This window comes from Talpa europaea (genome assembly GCF_964194135.1).
Source record: "Talpa europaea genome assembly, chromosome: 15".
Taxonomy (NCBI): domain Eukaryota; kingdom Metazoa; phylum Chordata; class Mammalia; order Eulipotyphla; family Talpidae; genus Talpa; species Talpa europaea.
In genome coordinates, this window is record NC_140083.1 from 85828138 (window position 1) to 85841317 (window position 13180).

A 13180-nucleotide genomic window follows, 5' to 3' on the forward strand; every position below is an offset into this window, starting at 1 on the left:
AAGAAACAGCAGAGACGGCGACCCGGGGGCCGCCTCCCCGGGCTGCGCAGGTGCCCAGCGACGCCCACCTGAGGGCACGTCGCGTCCACGCCTCGTCCCCGCGCCTCACCCGTAACACGGGGACCGCCCTCCCCGCGCTGTGCCGGCCGTGCTGTCGCCCCTGCGCGCCGGTGGGCGGCACTGGGATTTGCGCAGCAGAGGCGGCGGCTGTCACCCTACTGCTCGGCCCTCCCCTGACCACCGTACAGCTGCCGCCCCGCGGCGCTCTGGCCCCTCAGCACACGCGGCCCCCCCGGCTCGCTCCGGCCTGCTCCCTCGACTTCTGGCTCCCGTTGCGGTTTGTATCACTTGAGAGACTATTTATCGTTCTAGAAACACTCGTTCTTAGTACCGCCTTGTGTCTGTCAATCCATCTAAAGTTTCTACTCCACAGCCGGTGTAAAAACCCCCGCGGCGCCTTCCACGCGGCGCTGACAGGCTCTCGGCAGAGCCTCGGCTCACAGGCCCCGGGGGGGGGAGGGGGGTCAGATAATAAACAAACCAGAAAAGCTTTGCTCATCAATATTAAGCGGCCTCCAGACTGGCGTTCGGCTCTCCTCCTAACATTTCTCACGCTGTTTCTGGTGGAGCAGTTTCCGGACGTGGTGGAGCAGCTGCGCGGTGAGCGGGGCCACGGGGTAGCACGGCGGGAGCCTTCTTTCCAGCGCGGGCCCGTGAATGAAGTACCTGCAGTCAGAAACAGACCAGCCAGCGACTTTAAAAACAAGGGTTCGCACACTGGTCACGCGAACGCGCACACGGGGTCTGCGTGAGGCTGCGGGGCGTGGGCCTCGGCCTGCAGCCGCCCACCTGGCCCACACGCATGCCTCGGGGGCACTGGAGCACTTGGCTTGGGCTCAGGAGGTGACTGTCACGAGTGATGCGTCCGTCACCCCGGCGTCAGGAAGGCAGGCAGGGCTGCGTGAGCCGAGGCTCCGGCTTCTCGGCCGGAGAAGTTGAAAGAGTCAAATTGCGGGGACCCCTCGAGCCGAAGAAAGGAGGAGCCGGGTTCATTCCCATGGCCTCAGAAGGGGAGGAAGGACCAGCGGGAGAGATGAAGTGAGGCGGCTCTTCAGACGTCTCCTCGGCAGCTGGACAACCCCAAGATGCACGGCAGTCGCCTGCACAGCCTTGTCACCCAGCACCCGGTTCCCGCGCCCCTGCAAACTGAAGAGGGCTGCCCACACGTGAGGTCGGATCTCGGCATCTTTCCATAGCTGCTCAGGGGACTAACGCATGACAACTGAAATGTTGCCCGTTTAACCCAGGGCCACACACCGAGCGGCCCGGGTGCAGGAGGGAGGCGGGATGGGTCGGAGCAAGCAGCGCCAAGCGCAGCGTCCGTGACGCGCCGAGGGGACAGCCGCACCGAGCCCCGGCAGGCGGCCTGGGAGCGCGACACCCTAGTGCCTGTTCTCAGTTTTAAATGTTCGTAACTATTTAAATTCGGCTTGTGTGAGACGTGCCGCCACACGGCTGGATCTTGAAAGCTTTATGCTAAGTGGGAGAACCCAGACACAGAGAGTCAGACGACTCCATCCATATGAAAAGTCCAGGATAGGCGAATCCAAAGAGACAGAAAGTAGGTGCGTAGGTGCCAGGGCTTCATGGAGGGGAGAACGGGGTGTGACGGCTCCCCGAGCCCGGGTTTCCCTGGGAGCGACGAGATGTTCTGCAGAGGGTGGCGAGGGTTGCGCCGCGCTGTGACGCAGAGGAAGAGCCACTGACTGTCCTTTAACATGTTTTCAGTGGTGAGTCTCATGCTGCGTAAATCTACTTCAAAATAACAAAGTAAGGAAAAACGGGCGTGCACGCCTCCTCAGAAAGGTCAAACACAATCCTTCCGGAGCCAGAAGGGAACCTCTGATGTAAGCCCACGCAGAGGAAAAACAGGGTCTACGAAACTGGGGTGAAATTTTTGAGAAAGCTAATCCTCCCGTTTCCATCCAAACTAGGGGCGAAGCGATGCTCACTGCGTCCTCCCCTTACACCAGACACACAACCAGAGTTTGGTTTTTTTCCCTTGCTAGGTGCTAGTGCAGGGCTGCTCTGCTCATTGCACCCCAGGAGGGAGCCCCCCGAGGTGCACAGCATGCTGCTCCCGGAGCCAGCGCTGCTTCTCCTACCCTTTGTCGCTGAGAGTAGAACAGGAAGAAATGTAACAACAGCCCTAATAACCGCGTTTATCAGTTGTCCCTCTATCAATGGTTTTTTTGTCCAACAACTCGGCTGAATTCACAATCCATAATTCATCGTCCTTGTTAGTGGCGTCTGTGACTCTTAGTAGCTCACAACACGCCAACATTCATCACTGCTTCTGCGCGAGGCGGGCTGCAGGAGAGACAGTGAGTGAGACCAGAGTCTGGGCCTCGCGGCCTTCTCTGCCAGAGGACGCACTTCAAGTGCTGGTGGGACCTCGAGCTCCCCGAAATCCTGCCTGACCTCGATCAGTGAAATACTAAAACAAAAATAGGGTTTTCCGTTGTCACTTAATCTTCTAAATATCAGGGCCATGTTGCAGTTGTGCATAACTATCAGAAGCGAGTGGATTTTACTGCAGATTAAACTCCGTTTTCCTTACCTGAACTCTTCGGTGTAGTCATTCCTGATGTGCTCGGCCAGAGTCCCGCTGTACTGCAGGCAGCTCTTGAGGATGTAGAACCGCTGGTACAGCAGCACGGCCTGGCCAGGACTGAGCAGCTGGCACGGAGCCGAAAGCCCCTTCACCATCTGCTTCACCATGCTGGCCACGAAAGAAACCTAGTCAGGGGAGATGCAGGTACGTGTGGGCCGCACTTCGTCCGTGAGAGCCAGCGCCTTCCTCCACCGGAGCCTAGAAACCCCGGCAGAAGCCCTCCGCCCTATCCCCCCATCGCTCCCCTGGACGTGGCGCTCCCAGGAGCAGGCCCGGGACCGGCTGGCAGGGTCAGAGCTAGTACAGACTGGGGAAGCCTGGCTTCTGCATCTAACTGGAAATCTCTTCAAAAGGAAGACACAGAAACGCCCATGAATTACGCCCTTTGGCGGAGATCCCCAGCGAGTTGTGTGCTGACCGAGCGCGCGGACACGGGGGTGAACAATGGGACCCTCAGTTTGGGGAGCGAGACCAGTTTAAGGGGAAAAGCCATTGTGGGCATTGATTCAGCAGGTGTTTCCCTCAGCACCCACCATGGAGCGTACCCAGCAGACGCAGGGGCAGGCGCTGGCACTCAGACCTCCGCAAGAGGCGACCGGGCTACTCTGTTCACGTTCCACTGGCCAAAGCAAGAGCAGACCCACCTCGTGTCAAGCGGCAGGTGGAGCACAGCCCTGCCCAGCGCTGGGAGGAGGGCCCAGTGCCTGTGCGGTCCTAACAGCCCCGCAAGAAAGACCCAAACAGCAGCCTGCAGCCAGGCCCCTGACGGGGAGGAGGAGGGAGCCGTGCAGGCCTCTCTGTGCCGACAGTGGGGCTCCTGACCCAGGCAGAGGGGTCAGAGCATCACAACATCATCTAGGAAGGGACACAAGTTTCCAGGCCGAGCGGGCGCTAAGCAGGTGGCGCGGGGAGAGAAAGCGCTGTGGGCAGGTGGCACGGTAAAGGTCCTGGGTGAGGCAGTGAGCAAGAGAGCCGCGCAGCCAGCGAGGGTCAGGCCAGGAGAGCAGGCCGGGCCGGAGGACAAGGGCAAGGAGTTTAGTCGTCCTTCAAGGGGAAGGGCTGCTGAGGCCTCTAACGCGGTGCGTGACATCCGATTTCTTACTGAATCGGGGCCTCCGCGGTGTGGTGGAAGGAGAAGGACGCACCATATACGTTCAGTTGTGTCAAGGCCAGAGAGGGTGGTAACACACGCGCGTGTGAGGGCTCTGAGGACAGATGCCCGGATGAGCCCAAGTGTTATCTGCACCTGCCAATTTATACTCACTATTTCACTAAATGTTCGTTTTTTTCACTTTATTATATAGTAATTTAATAATCTTTTCTACGGAGATCTTAGGGGATTTTCATGACATTAAGATCACATTTGAGATTTAAGTCGCTTAAACATCAGGCCCCAAATACAAAAACTTTTTAATTAAATAATACAATCTTCAAATCATCAAATTTATACTTCTGTTTGATAAACGTAAATACTTTTAGAGAAAATTTGTGTTTTATAAATTATGCACAAGAGCCTCTCATGTAAGCTTCATAATTCTTTTGTATTGATTACTTTTTTTTTTAAAGATTTATTTATTTATTTACATAAGCACTGGGTACAGTCAGAAGTGCGGGAGGGTGAGAGAATCCACCAGAGCCAGAGCGGGGAGCAGAACAGGCAGACTGAGAAATACACTGCTGAGGGGAGCAGCAGGCACAGCAGGAGAGGTCTGCGCGCCATGTGGGACCCTTGCCCGGCGGCCAGGGATCGAACTGGCGCTGCAGAGGCTGCGGGCAGCTTCATAGCCCAGCGCTCAACCCCTGAGCCACCAGGGAGGCCCTGATTAGACTTTTTAATTTTCTTTCCTTGTTCTTTTTCAGACCATATTTGATTTCTCCCCTCAGGTGTAGTCCCCATAAATCTCCCGCCACCACCTCACCTATGACCATCACCAGAGCCCCTTGGGTAGCGCATCTGTCTAATTAGCCTCAGGTGGTGGTTTTGTGTTCACTTCTGGGCAGGGCACTTACTATGGGAGGACAGCCCTGCAGGAAGGACATCACCCAGCCAATAGCCAGTGTTGGTCCCAACCCAAGATTTCCCTAAAAAACTCAGAAAATAAACAAGTGACATTCATGAAGTTCAAGTTGTATCTTAAAGGATATTCACCCTGAAATACATTTCATCTTTAAAATCTTTGAAATCATTATTTAGTGAAATTAACTAGATGAGCACTTAAGAGCAAAAAATAGTATCTAAGTCAACCAATTTTGGAGACCCTCTCTCATACAATTTTTTTAAAAGGTATCTTATTAGCCATATAATTAACACATGATATGTAGAATAGAAATATATGTTTTACCTGCTGAGAGACAAGAAGTATCTCAAATAGAAGTGCTGTAGCTGTATCTGTATATTCCTGAAGAAGCTTCTGTAACTAGAATTGAAAATAGTAATCAATGCAATATCATTGTCAGAGCCAAAAGATGTCATGTCTCTTGGCTCTGTTTACACACTTGCAGAAGGATTTCTGATTAATTAATAATATCATGTGTGGTCGATTTTCCTATTCCATTGGTTCAGTCATTCTCAAAAACAAGAGACTCATAAAAAGACTGCACATCTAATGTAGGCTATGAAAGTACACCAGGGAAAGAACATAGAATGGCCCGTAGGATACACACACACACAGACACATACACACACACACAAACTGCACATTTAATTGCCAAAAGCAATCAAATCAACAGCCTTACTGCCTTTCAAGAAGGTAGAAATATACGCCCCTGAATTAAGGTGAGAGATTCTCTGGGCAGTTTAAACTTATATCCCACTTGATGTAAATATGAGAGTCAGAGACTTTTTTTTTACTCTCGAAACCTCCAAACCACTGGTGAGTCTGTCTGCTAGCCCACAGGACGCTTGGCACACAAGAGCCGTGTCTGGGGCGTGTTAGGAGCTAACACGTCACCCCATGACAGTGTTCTTTGCAAGGAAGAGCTCGTTTGACATCCCGCTCTGCTAGATCTTGGAACCAAAGTTTGTATGACCCGCTGGTGGTCACACTAGGAGTCCAGGTCCAGGCCAGATCAGCAGGTCCAGAAACAGGAAACTCAGACCTAAGTGTTCTTCCAACTAGGTACTTTCACATGGAAATCCCGTCGGCAAGTCAGACGAGCTAATCCAAAGCCAAGCTCCTATTTCCTCTTTGAACCTACCCTTCTTACTGCGATTCTTGCCTGAGACTCTGGCCACGTGGAGGTCATCTCTCTTCACACTGCCGTCCCATCAGGCCTCAGCTCCAGAGCCTGAGAATGTCTGCAGTCTACCCTTACAACTCTGTCCCTTCCTCCTCCTCTTCACTGCAGTAAACGCGCATCAGACATGGTGGGAGGTGTTGGGGACGCCGTGGAGAGCAACCAAGGCATGGTCCCTTCCTCACGGCGTTTATACTCTACTGAGGAGCAGGCATCCGCCTAATAGTGAAATCAATCCATGCACAGCCGCACATGGAAGCAGGGGCGGCGCAGGGTGGGGTGGCGGGGGTGCAGATGGGCAGAGGAGCTCTAAAAAGTAAGTGTAGGGCCTCCCCAGTGGCGCAGCGGTTGAGCGCTGGGTTGCGAAGCTGCCCGCAGCCTCTGCAGCCGGTTCGATACCCGGCTGCTCCCCGGCCACCGGAGGAAGGTCCCACATGGCGCGCAGACCTCTCCTGCCGCCCGCTGCTCCCCTCAGCAGTGTACTTCGGTCCTTCTGCCTGCTCTGCTCCCCGCTCTGGCTTTGGTGAATTCTCTCACCCTCCCGCGCTTCTTGCTGTACCCAGTGCTTGTATAAAAACCAAACAAACAAACAAATAATAAATAAATAAATAAATAAGACATGCCTCTAGAAATTTTAAAAAAATAATAAAATAAAAATAAAATAAATAAATAAATAAAAAGTAAGTGTAGATTTGTTGGGAGGTCAAGGACGTCTCGTATCCTCCCTCGCCTGTATTCCTGCCCTAGCTTAACACCTCGCCTTTCTTCCATCCCCCTGGAATCCGCGTCGTTCCCTTGGTGAAAGTGGCGTTGCAGACGCTTTGTGATAATATAATCATATTGTATCTGATTGACATGAGTCTCTCGTCCCCTGCCATGTGACGAGGGCAGAAACCGTGTTGGCTCTGCTTCTCGTCTGGACCCACTGCCGACAGCACACTCTTTAGCTCACGACAGAGTCTCAGTAAATGTTTCTTGCGTAAATAAGAAGAGTCTTCTGAAACAACTCTGGATGCCAAAAAATGGTCAGATCATGTGCAATCTTTTTAAAATAATTGTGTTGGCTTGCTCAAAATAAACTCATAATAAACTTATCCTTCACGATAAGTATTTTCTAGGAAGTTTGAGAGTTCTAATGTCTTCGTACCACCTTAGAAAAACTCGCTGAACACGCACGAGTGAGACAGGCGTGGCGGCAGCCCGCTAAGGCAGGACCGTTGAACCCAAAATCTCAGAGACAGTGTTTTCTTGACGTGTTAGACTCTCAGTGTGGAATTAAATACACATAAACATTTCGTATAGAGACAGAGATAAACAGATTTATCTAATTATATAGGACACATTATTTTCCTTAGTTATACACACTTTGAAACGTACAAAACGGATATACTGACAAGATAGTTAAGTTTTTAAGATTAATGACAAAATATTTACTCTTTGATTGAATTATATCTCTATATTCTACAATGCCACGGTTCCCACGTGGTCCACAATAAGAAAACGTTTCTATAGTATACTGAGTCTGTTCCACAAATTCTCATCTCACCTCAGCATCAAAGGACATCTCAACTAAAGTTGAATCAGCCACCAGCTGGATATCAACCACAGGACAAGACTTTGGAATCTGAGGCTCACTAATTAAGATTACCAAGAGATTAAAAAGTATTCCCCTGAAAAGATAAATAAAAAGCAATTCATGAGTAAAGCTTTGAAAAGAAAAACAAGACCACATTTGCAGACGCTGACATTGGTCATGCTTAAAAGTATGAAGCATTGGAGACCATCGTGATGAACTTCTGGGTCTTTGGCCTGGTGGTAGGACACTTTAATAAAATTAGAATTTCTTGGTTGCCTCAGAGAAGATGTAGTTCTAAAAGTTCATATAACTTGGAAAAGCTGAAGCATCTGTTCTGTTTCCCGCTCTGTCTCTGGTGAATCCTCTCACCCCGCCCCCAATGCCTCTGGCCTGTACCCCAGCTCTTGTATACATAAATAAATAAATCTTAAAGAAAAAAAAGCAGCAGCAAGCCGCTGTGAGTTTACAGCTGTAAGGAAGTTAATTCTGCAAACAATCACCCCAAAGAGTTTTGAAGACGAGACATGCCCCAGCTGACACCTTGAGTGCAGTCTCTGAGACAGGACCCAGGGAAGCCACGCCCAGCTCTCCTGACCGACAGAAGCTGAGGTGACCAGTGCAGGTTGTTTTGAGCCGCTAAGTTTCTGGTAGTTTATTGCCTGGCACTAGAACACGTGTGATACCGTTACGTTGTTCGTTTACTGTGCTCGATAATGCTACGGGTAATCTGATCTGACCCAGCATACACATTGTATGTGGCAAACATACAACAACATACTGTGTGTGTCGGAAGACACGAAGGGAGTCCGTCGTATCAGGAAAGAGGTCTGATGGAGTCGGGCTGGATGTGGTTGAACCAAGTCAAGACAACAATTAAATGTAACGGTTTCAAACAAAGGTTAGTTCAGAGTGATTTCTTTTTTCAACTTGAATAGAGAAAGGTAGAGGCCAAAAGGTGGGAAAAGGTGACATGATTTAGTTACCATTTCCGTGTGGGAAAGACAGAAGTAGCAGTACTGGGGAGTACTCCATTTTGGAGACTGGGGAGGTGGCCCACTGCCGGCGGCACACGCGAGTGCACAGGAAGGAAGTTGTGTTTTCCTTGTCCAGTGGACAGCAGGAGCCGCAGACCAAACAGCCCACAGCCTGTTTTTGCACATAAAGCTTAACTCAGATATGAGTGAATGTGCTCATTCATGTATGTATTGTCCGTGGCTGCTTTCTGCTGTCAGGGTGACTTGATTAGTTACCACAGATGATTGCAGGACTGAAAAGTCAAACATACTTACTCCATGGGCTTTCACAGAATAGCTCAGCCTCTTGGCAGCAGCCTTCTGCCCGCCTGTGCCTACGCAGGCGTCTCTCAGCAAACCTGCGCTGCTGGGGACAGCCCTTTCTGCCCACTTGTGTCCAGACAAGGGTCCTTTATTCTCTCCCTTTTTATAATAAACCTGCCCTTTTGGGTATTAAAAAAAAAAAGAATATTTGAACCACCCCTGCTATAAAACACAGTGTTCCCATAACCACATAGTGTACACAGCAAGTTGCTCAATGGGTGCTAATGAATATTATCAGTACAATTATTGGTAAAGTCTTTAAAAATAGGCTGGACAGATATGACTGTAAGTCCTTAGACTCCCCCGGTTCAGATATTTTAGAGTCCATGGCCTTCATGTAAGGTCTTCCTGCATACCCCTGCAGGGCATTTAGATTGACGAGGGTAGGAAAAACTTCAGAGTTTAGCCAAAATATGGTCCAAGGATAGAAATCAAAGTCTATAAATCATACACAAAGGCCACGCAGATAATGCAAGTCTATAAATCATACACACATGCCTGCGGATGCACACTCTGTGGCCAGGAGGCGTCTGTGCCCACCTGTGCGCCTCTTCATTCTTCCAATAACACATCCTTGCTGCCCACCGTGGTGTAGGCATGGAGCCACCCCACCCCAGACACAGCGAGGAGGGCTCATGATTGAGGTTTCACCCACAGAACACGAGCAGACGTCCTTTAGGACTTGCTTAAAAAAGGAGACTTGCTTGCCTCTGCTGCTCTCGCTGCTGCCAGGCCTTAGTGGAGGCAAGAAGGTTGGTTAGTTTTAGCAGCGAGTGCCAGGGTGGCCTGAAAGATGATGGCAGCAGGAGCCTCCCTTCCTGGCTAGTCTGAGAGAGAGGTAGAAACCTCTGTCTTCTCTGCGCTGCAGCAGAGAAGGGTCTATAAACCCCGACACCTGTCACTTGGAGGTCGCCGTGTTATCTACTGAAAGAAGCTGCTACAACTCCTGCCTGTACCGTGTCCTTTTTCTGTTGTGTAGATATAAGGGTACTCTGGAAAGTTCTAGTACAGACCTCTGGCTTTTAATGTATGCTGGATCATTTGGTCTTTTTCAAGTTCCCCAGCCTATGACAAAACACAGAATTATGCTAAGAAAATCTTCGTGCCCCTGATGATCTAGAGAGACAGAGAGAACTCGGCGTGTACCAATTAATCTTTTCATCACAGAAGGAAATGAAGAGACGGAAGAGTTGTATATACTTACAAGGGGACTGATCAGAGAACTGAGAGTTGGGAGTTTGGGAAGACACGCAACAGAACGGTTAAGGGGCCGAGGTTACAAGCTCAGTGTCGTCTAAAGTCCTTACTTCTTAGCTGCCAGCGTGCTCAGGCGCGATGACTCGGTTTCTGTTTCTCTGAACATCAGTCCCAGAGTCTGCACAATTTCAATGCACGCCCTAGAAAATAAAGAGGAAAAAGCTCTGAAGTGGCACCCATTCGTTACAAGTTCAGAATTTCACGCGGTCAGTAATTCTTGATGGAACTGTACTCACACACCCACAGAGTAAAAGCCTGGGAAGGGGAGTCTCATATCACATGGGGCCACTGTGTGGGCGCCTGTCGGCTGCTGCGGGGTGGCACTCACAGCAGTTGAGTGAATAGTTGGATGAGGGATTAATAGCCATGGTCATTAACAGTCATGGTGGTTTGACTTTCCCAAGGTTGTGAGGATAATCACCTACTACTTGATTTTCCAATTACTTTTCAGTTTCTACCTTTCCAAGTAGGTGATGCTTGGCTCAAAGTTCCAAAGGCAAAAGAGGGAACACTGTGAATGGTGTCTTTTGTCCAGACACCCATTCTTTCCTCTTACAGCCAGTATTATTAGTTTGTTGTATTTTCTTTCTTTAAAAAATAAAATGAGGGCCTCCCCGGTGGCGCAGCGGTTGAGCGCTGGGCTGCGAAGCTGCCCGCAGCCTCTGTGGCGCCGGTTCGATCCCCGGCTGCTCCCCGACCACCAGAGGAGGGTCCCACATGGCGCGCAGACCTCTCCTGCCGCCCGCTGCTCCCCTCAGCAGTGTCCTTCGGTCCTTCTGCCTGCTCTGCTCCCTGCTCTGGCTCTGGTGGATCCTCTCACCCTCCCGCACCTCTGACTGTGCCCAGTGCTTGTGTAAATAAATAAATAAATCTTTTTAAAAAAATCTATTTGAAGCAAAATTTGCAGCCCTGTTAATCATTGATACAGTATATACTTTATCGAGTGCCTTCTATTTATCTTTAACACTCTAGGGGGAAAAATATCTGTAATTATCCAGTTAGTACTTACACCAGCTCATCAGCCCTTTGGCTTTTATTCTGAAGTGTGTTCTTATCCCTAGACTCCGGCAAATACTCATGAAGTTTGTCCACAAGGAAATGGAACAGGTCACTGGTCTGTGGAAGCAAGCGGAGAGGAAGATGGCAGTGAAGGAATCTGTTGGTAAAACGCTCCTGACATAGTAAAAACATGAAGAGGTCGGATCTTTGATTGAAGAGGAAGTAAATCACAACTTCTCGTTAATACTGGCACAGCCCAAATTGAAAACATGCTTTTCCTTCCCACCCGGAGCCGGCTGCCCTCCTGACCGCGAGAGAAGACATCTGGGGGGCGTAGGAGGCGCCTTCTCGGCCCCCTCGCACACTCGCATTGAAGAGCATTCGGGAAGGTCATCCAGCGACACGGGAACAGTATGTTAAATCTGGAGTATTGTGATTCCTGCCCTCCCAGAGTAATCTGGCTTCCGTGAGGACATGAGACAGCAGCCAGGGAAGCTCACTGGGAGGTGCTCACCAACACGGAAGCGAGGGGCAGCACAGGCCCAGCCTCTGGAGACGGTGGGGCTGACGTGGCGCTTCTCTTACCTCTGGGACTGTGGGTCACCATTTCTGTCTAAATAAATTTTGACTTAAAAGTGGAGGAACCAATTTTTTGTGTGTTTCTATTCAGTCTCATGAGATAAACTGAGCATGAAGAAATGCAATCACCCGTGAAATCTGGCCGGTTGGTCCTGAAGAGAAACAGAATGTACCTGCATCTCTTTCCTGTTCTCTGTTGTTCATGTCCCTCCAGCGCTTTCGTTTGCAGGTTTTCCCCACTCTCTGAAAGTTAGAATTTCCATTTTGGTTTGATTTGGTTGATTATTTTTTGGGAAATGCCAGTACCATTTATATGGGTTTTTATTTTGTTTTGTTTTGTTTTGTTTTGCGCATTCCCAGACCCAAAGAGTGACCTACCCAAGCAAGCAGAATGTTCTGCTTTCATCCAGCAGGGGAACCCGGGAGCTGACTCTGCTTAGATAGGCGCAGGTGTGCCTGTTTAGGTAACACGCATGAGGAAGCTAAGGATGTCGGGTGGAAAGCGGGAACAGAAGCGCGGGGTGTGCGCCAGCCCTCAGCAGCTCTCGCACCCCAGGGCCCTGACGGGTGAGCAGAGAGTGTCGTTCTGCAAGCTGCGTTTGAGCCCTGGCCTCTGAGCATGAATCAGCTGCCGTTGGCTAGAAACTATCTGTGCTTTCTAGGATGCTCTAGTGTGTCCTTCCCTTCGCTGGTCAGCGCTGTTCCTTCATGGCCGTGGTGTCAGGGTTAGGAAGAGTCTTTGCAAAGTTCAGGCGCTGCCTCACACATCTGACGTGCCTCATAAATATCAGTTACTGTGACCTCCCAACTGTGCGCAGGCTCAGGAAATGCTATGTCAAAGCAAACCAGCCTGAAGAGGACAGACTGTACATGCCAAGGAAGTGCAATCCTGAGACACGCAGCACTAATTACAGGGACAAAAGCACAAAAACAGCACCTTTGTGCTGTTTTTGCCTGACGCCGGGGATGGGAGGAAACTGACCGACTGACCGTCTGTCTGGGTGACAGACTCATCCTAGACCTCCACTGGTGGTTGTGCAGATATACACACTTGTGAAGATGCTGAACTGTACATTAAAGATGAGTGTTTTATTAATGTAAATTATACCCCAGTAATTTCTCCAAAGAAGATCTAAAATGGCCAGTAAGCACATGAAAAACTACTCAACTTCAGTGATCATTAGGGAAGTGCAAGCCCAAACTCCGAGATACCACCGCACAGCCACTGCGGGCTCTCTCAGAAACTCAGGCAGCAGCACGTATTGACAAGGGTGTGGGAAACTGGCCCGCGTGCACCGTGGGTGGGGATGCAAAGTGGCATCGATGCTGTGGGAAAATAGGATGACCGGATGATTCAGAAATTCTGCTTCTGGGTACACACTCGGAAGAACTGAAAGCAGGTCTCAGAGTCATCTGTATACCCAGGTGTCCAGCAGCAAATGCACACGCAAACGTGGGCTGTACGTACTATGGAATTCAGCCTCAGCAGCAGGGAAATTCGGACCCGAGGTATAAGACATT

General features: G+C 50.2%; 1 protein-coding gene across 1 annotated transcript in view; it reads right to left on the reverse strand.

Moving 5' to 3' along the window:
- Positions 1–599: 599 nt before the first annotated feature.
- The window catches only part of LOC311185569 (uncharacterized protein C12orf56), a gene marked incomplete at both ends in the record, with an annotated part of 39193 nt that continues 26612 nt past the window's right edge, over positions 600–13180 (reverse strand). The window contains 7 exons of the mRNA XM_084256192.1: positions 600–726; positions 2621–2799; positions 4685–4756; positions 5017–5091; positions 7458–7581; positions 10132–10221; positions 11091–11197. Of these exons, the coding sequence (XP_084112318.1) occupies positions 600–726; positions 2621–2799; positions 4685–4756; positions 5017–5091; positions 7458–7581; positions 10132–10221; positions 11091–11197 (774 nt within the window). The remainder of the gene's footprint in view (positions 727–2620; positions 2800–4684; positions 4757–5016; positions 5092–7457; positions 7582–10131; positions 10222–11090; positions 11198–13180) is intronic.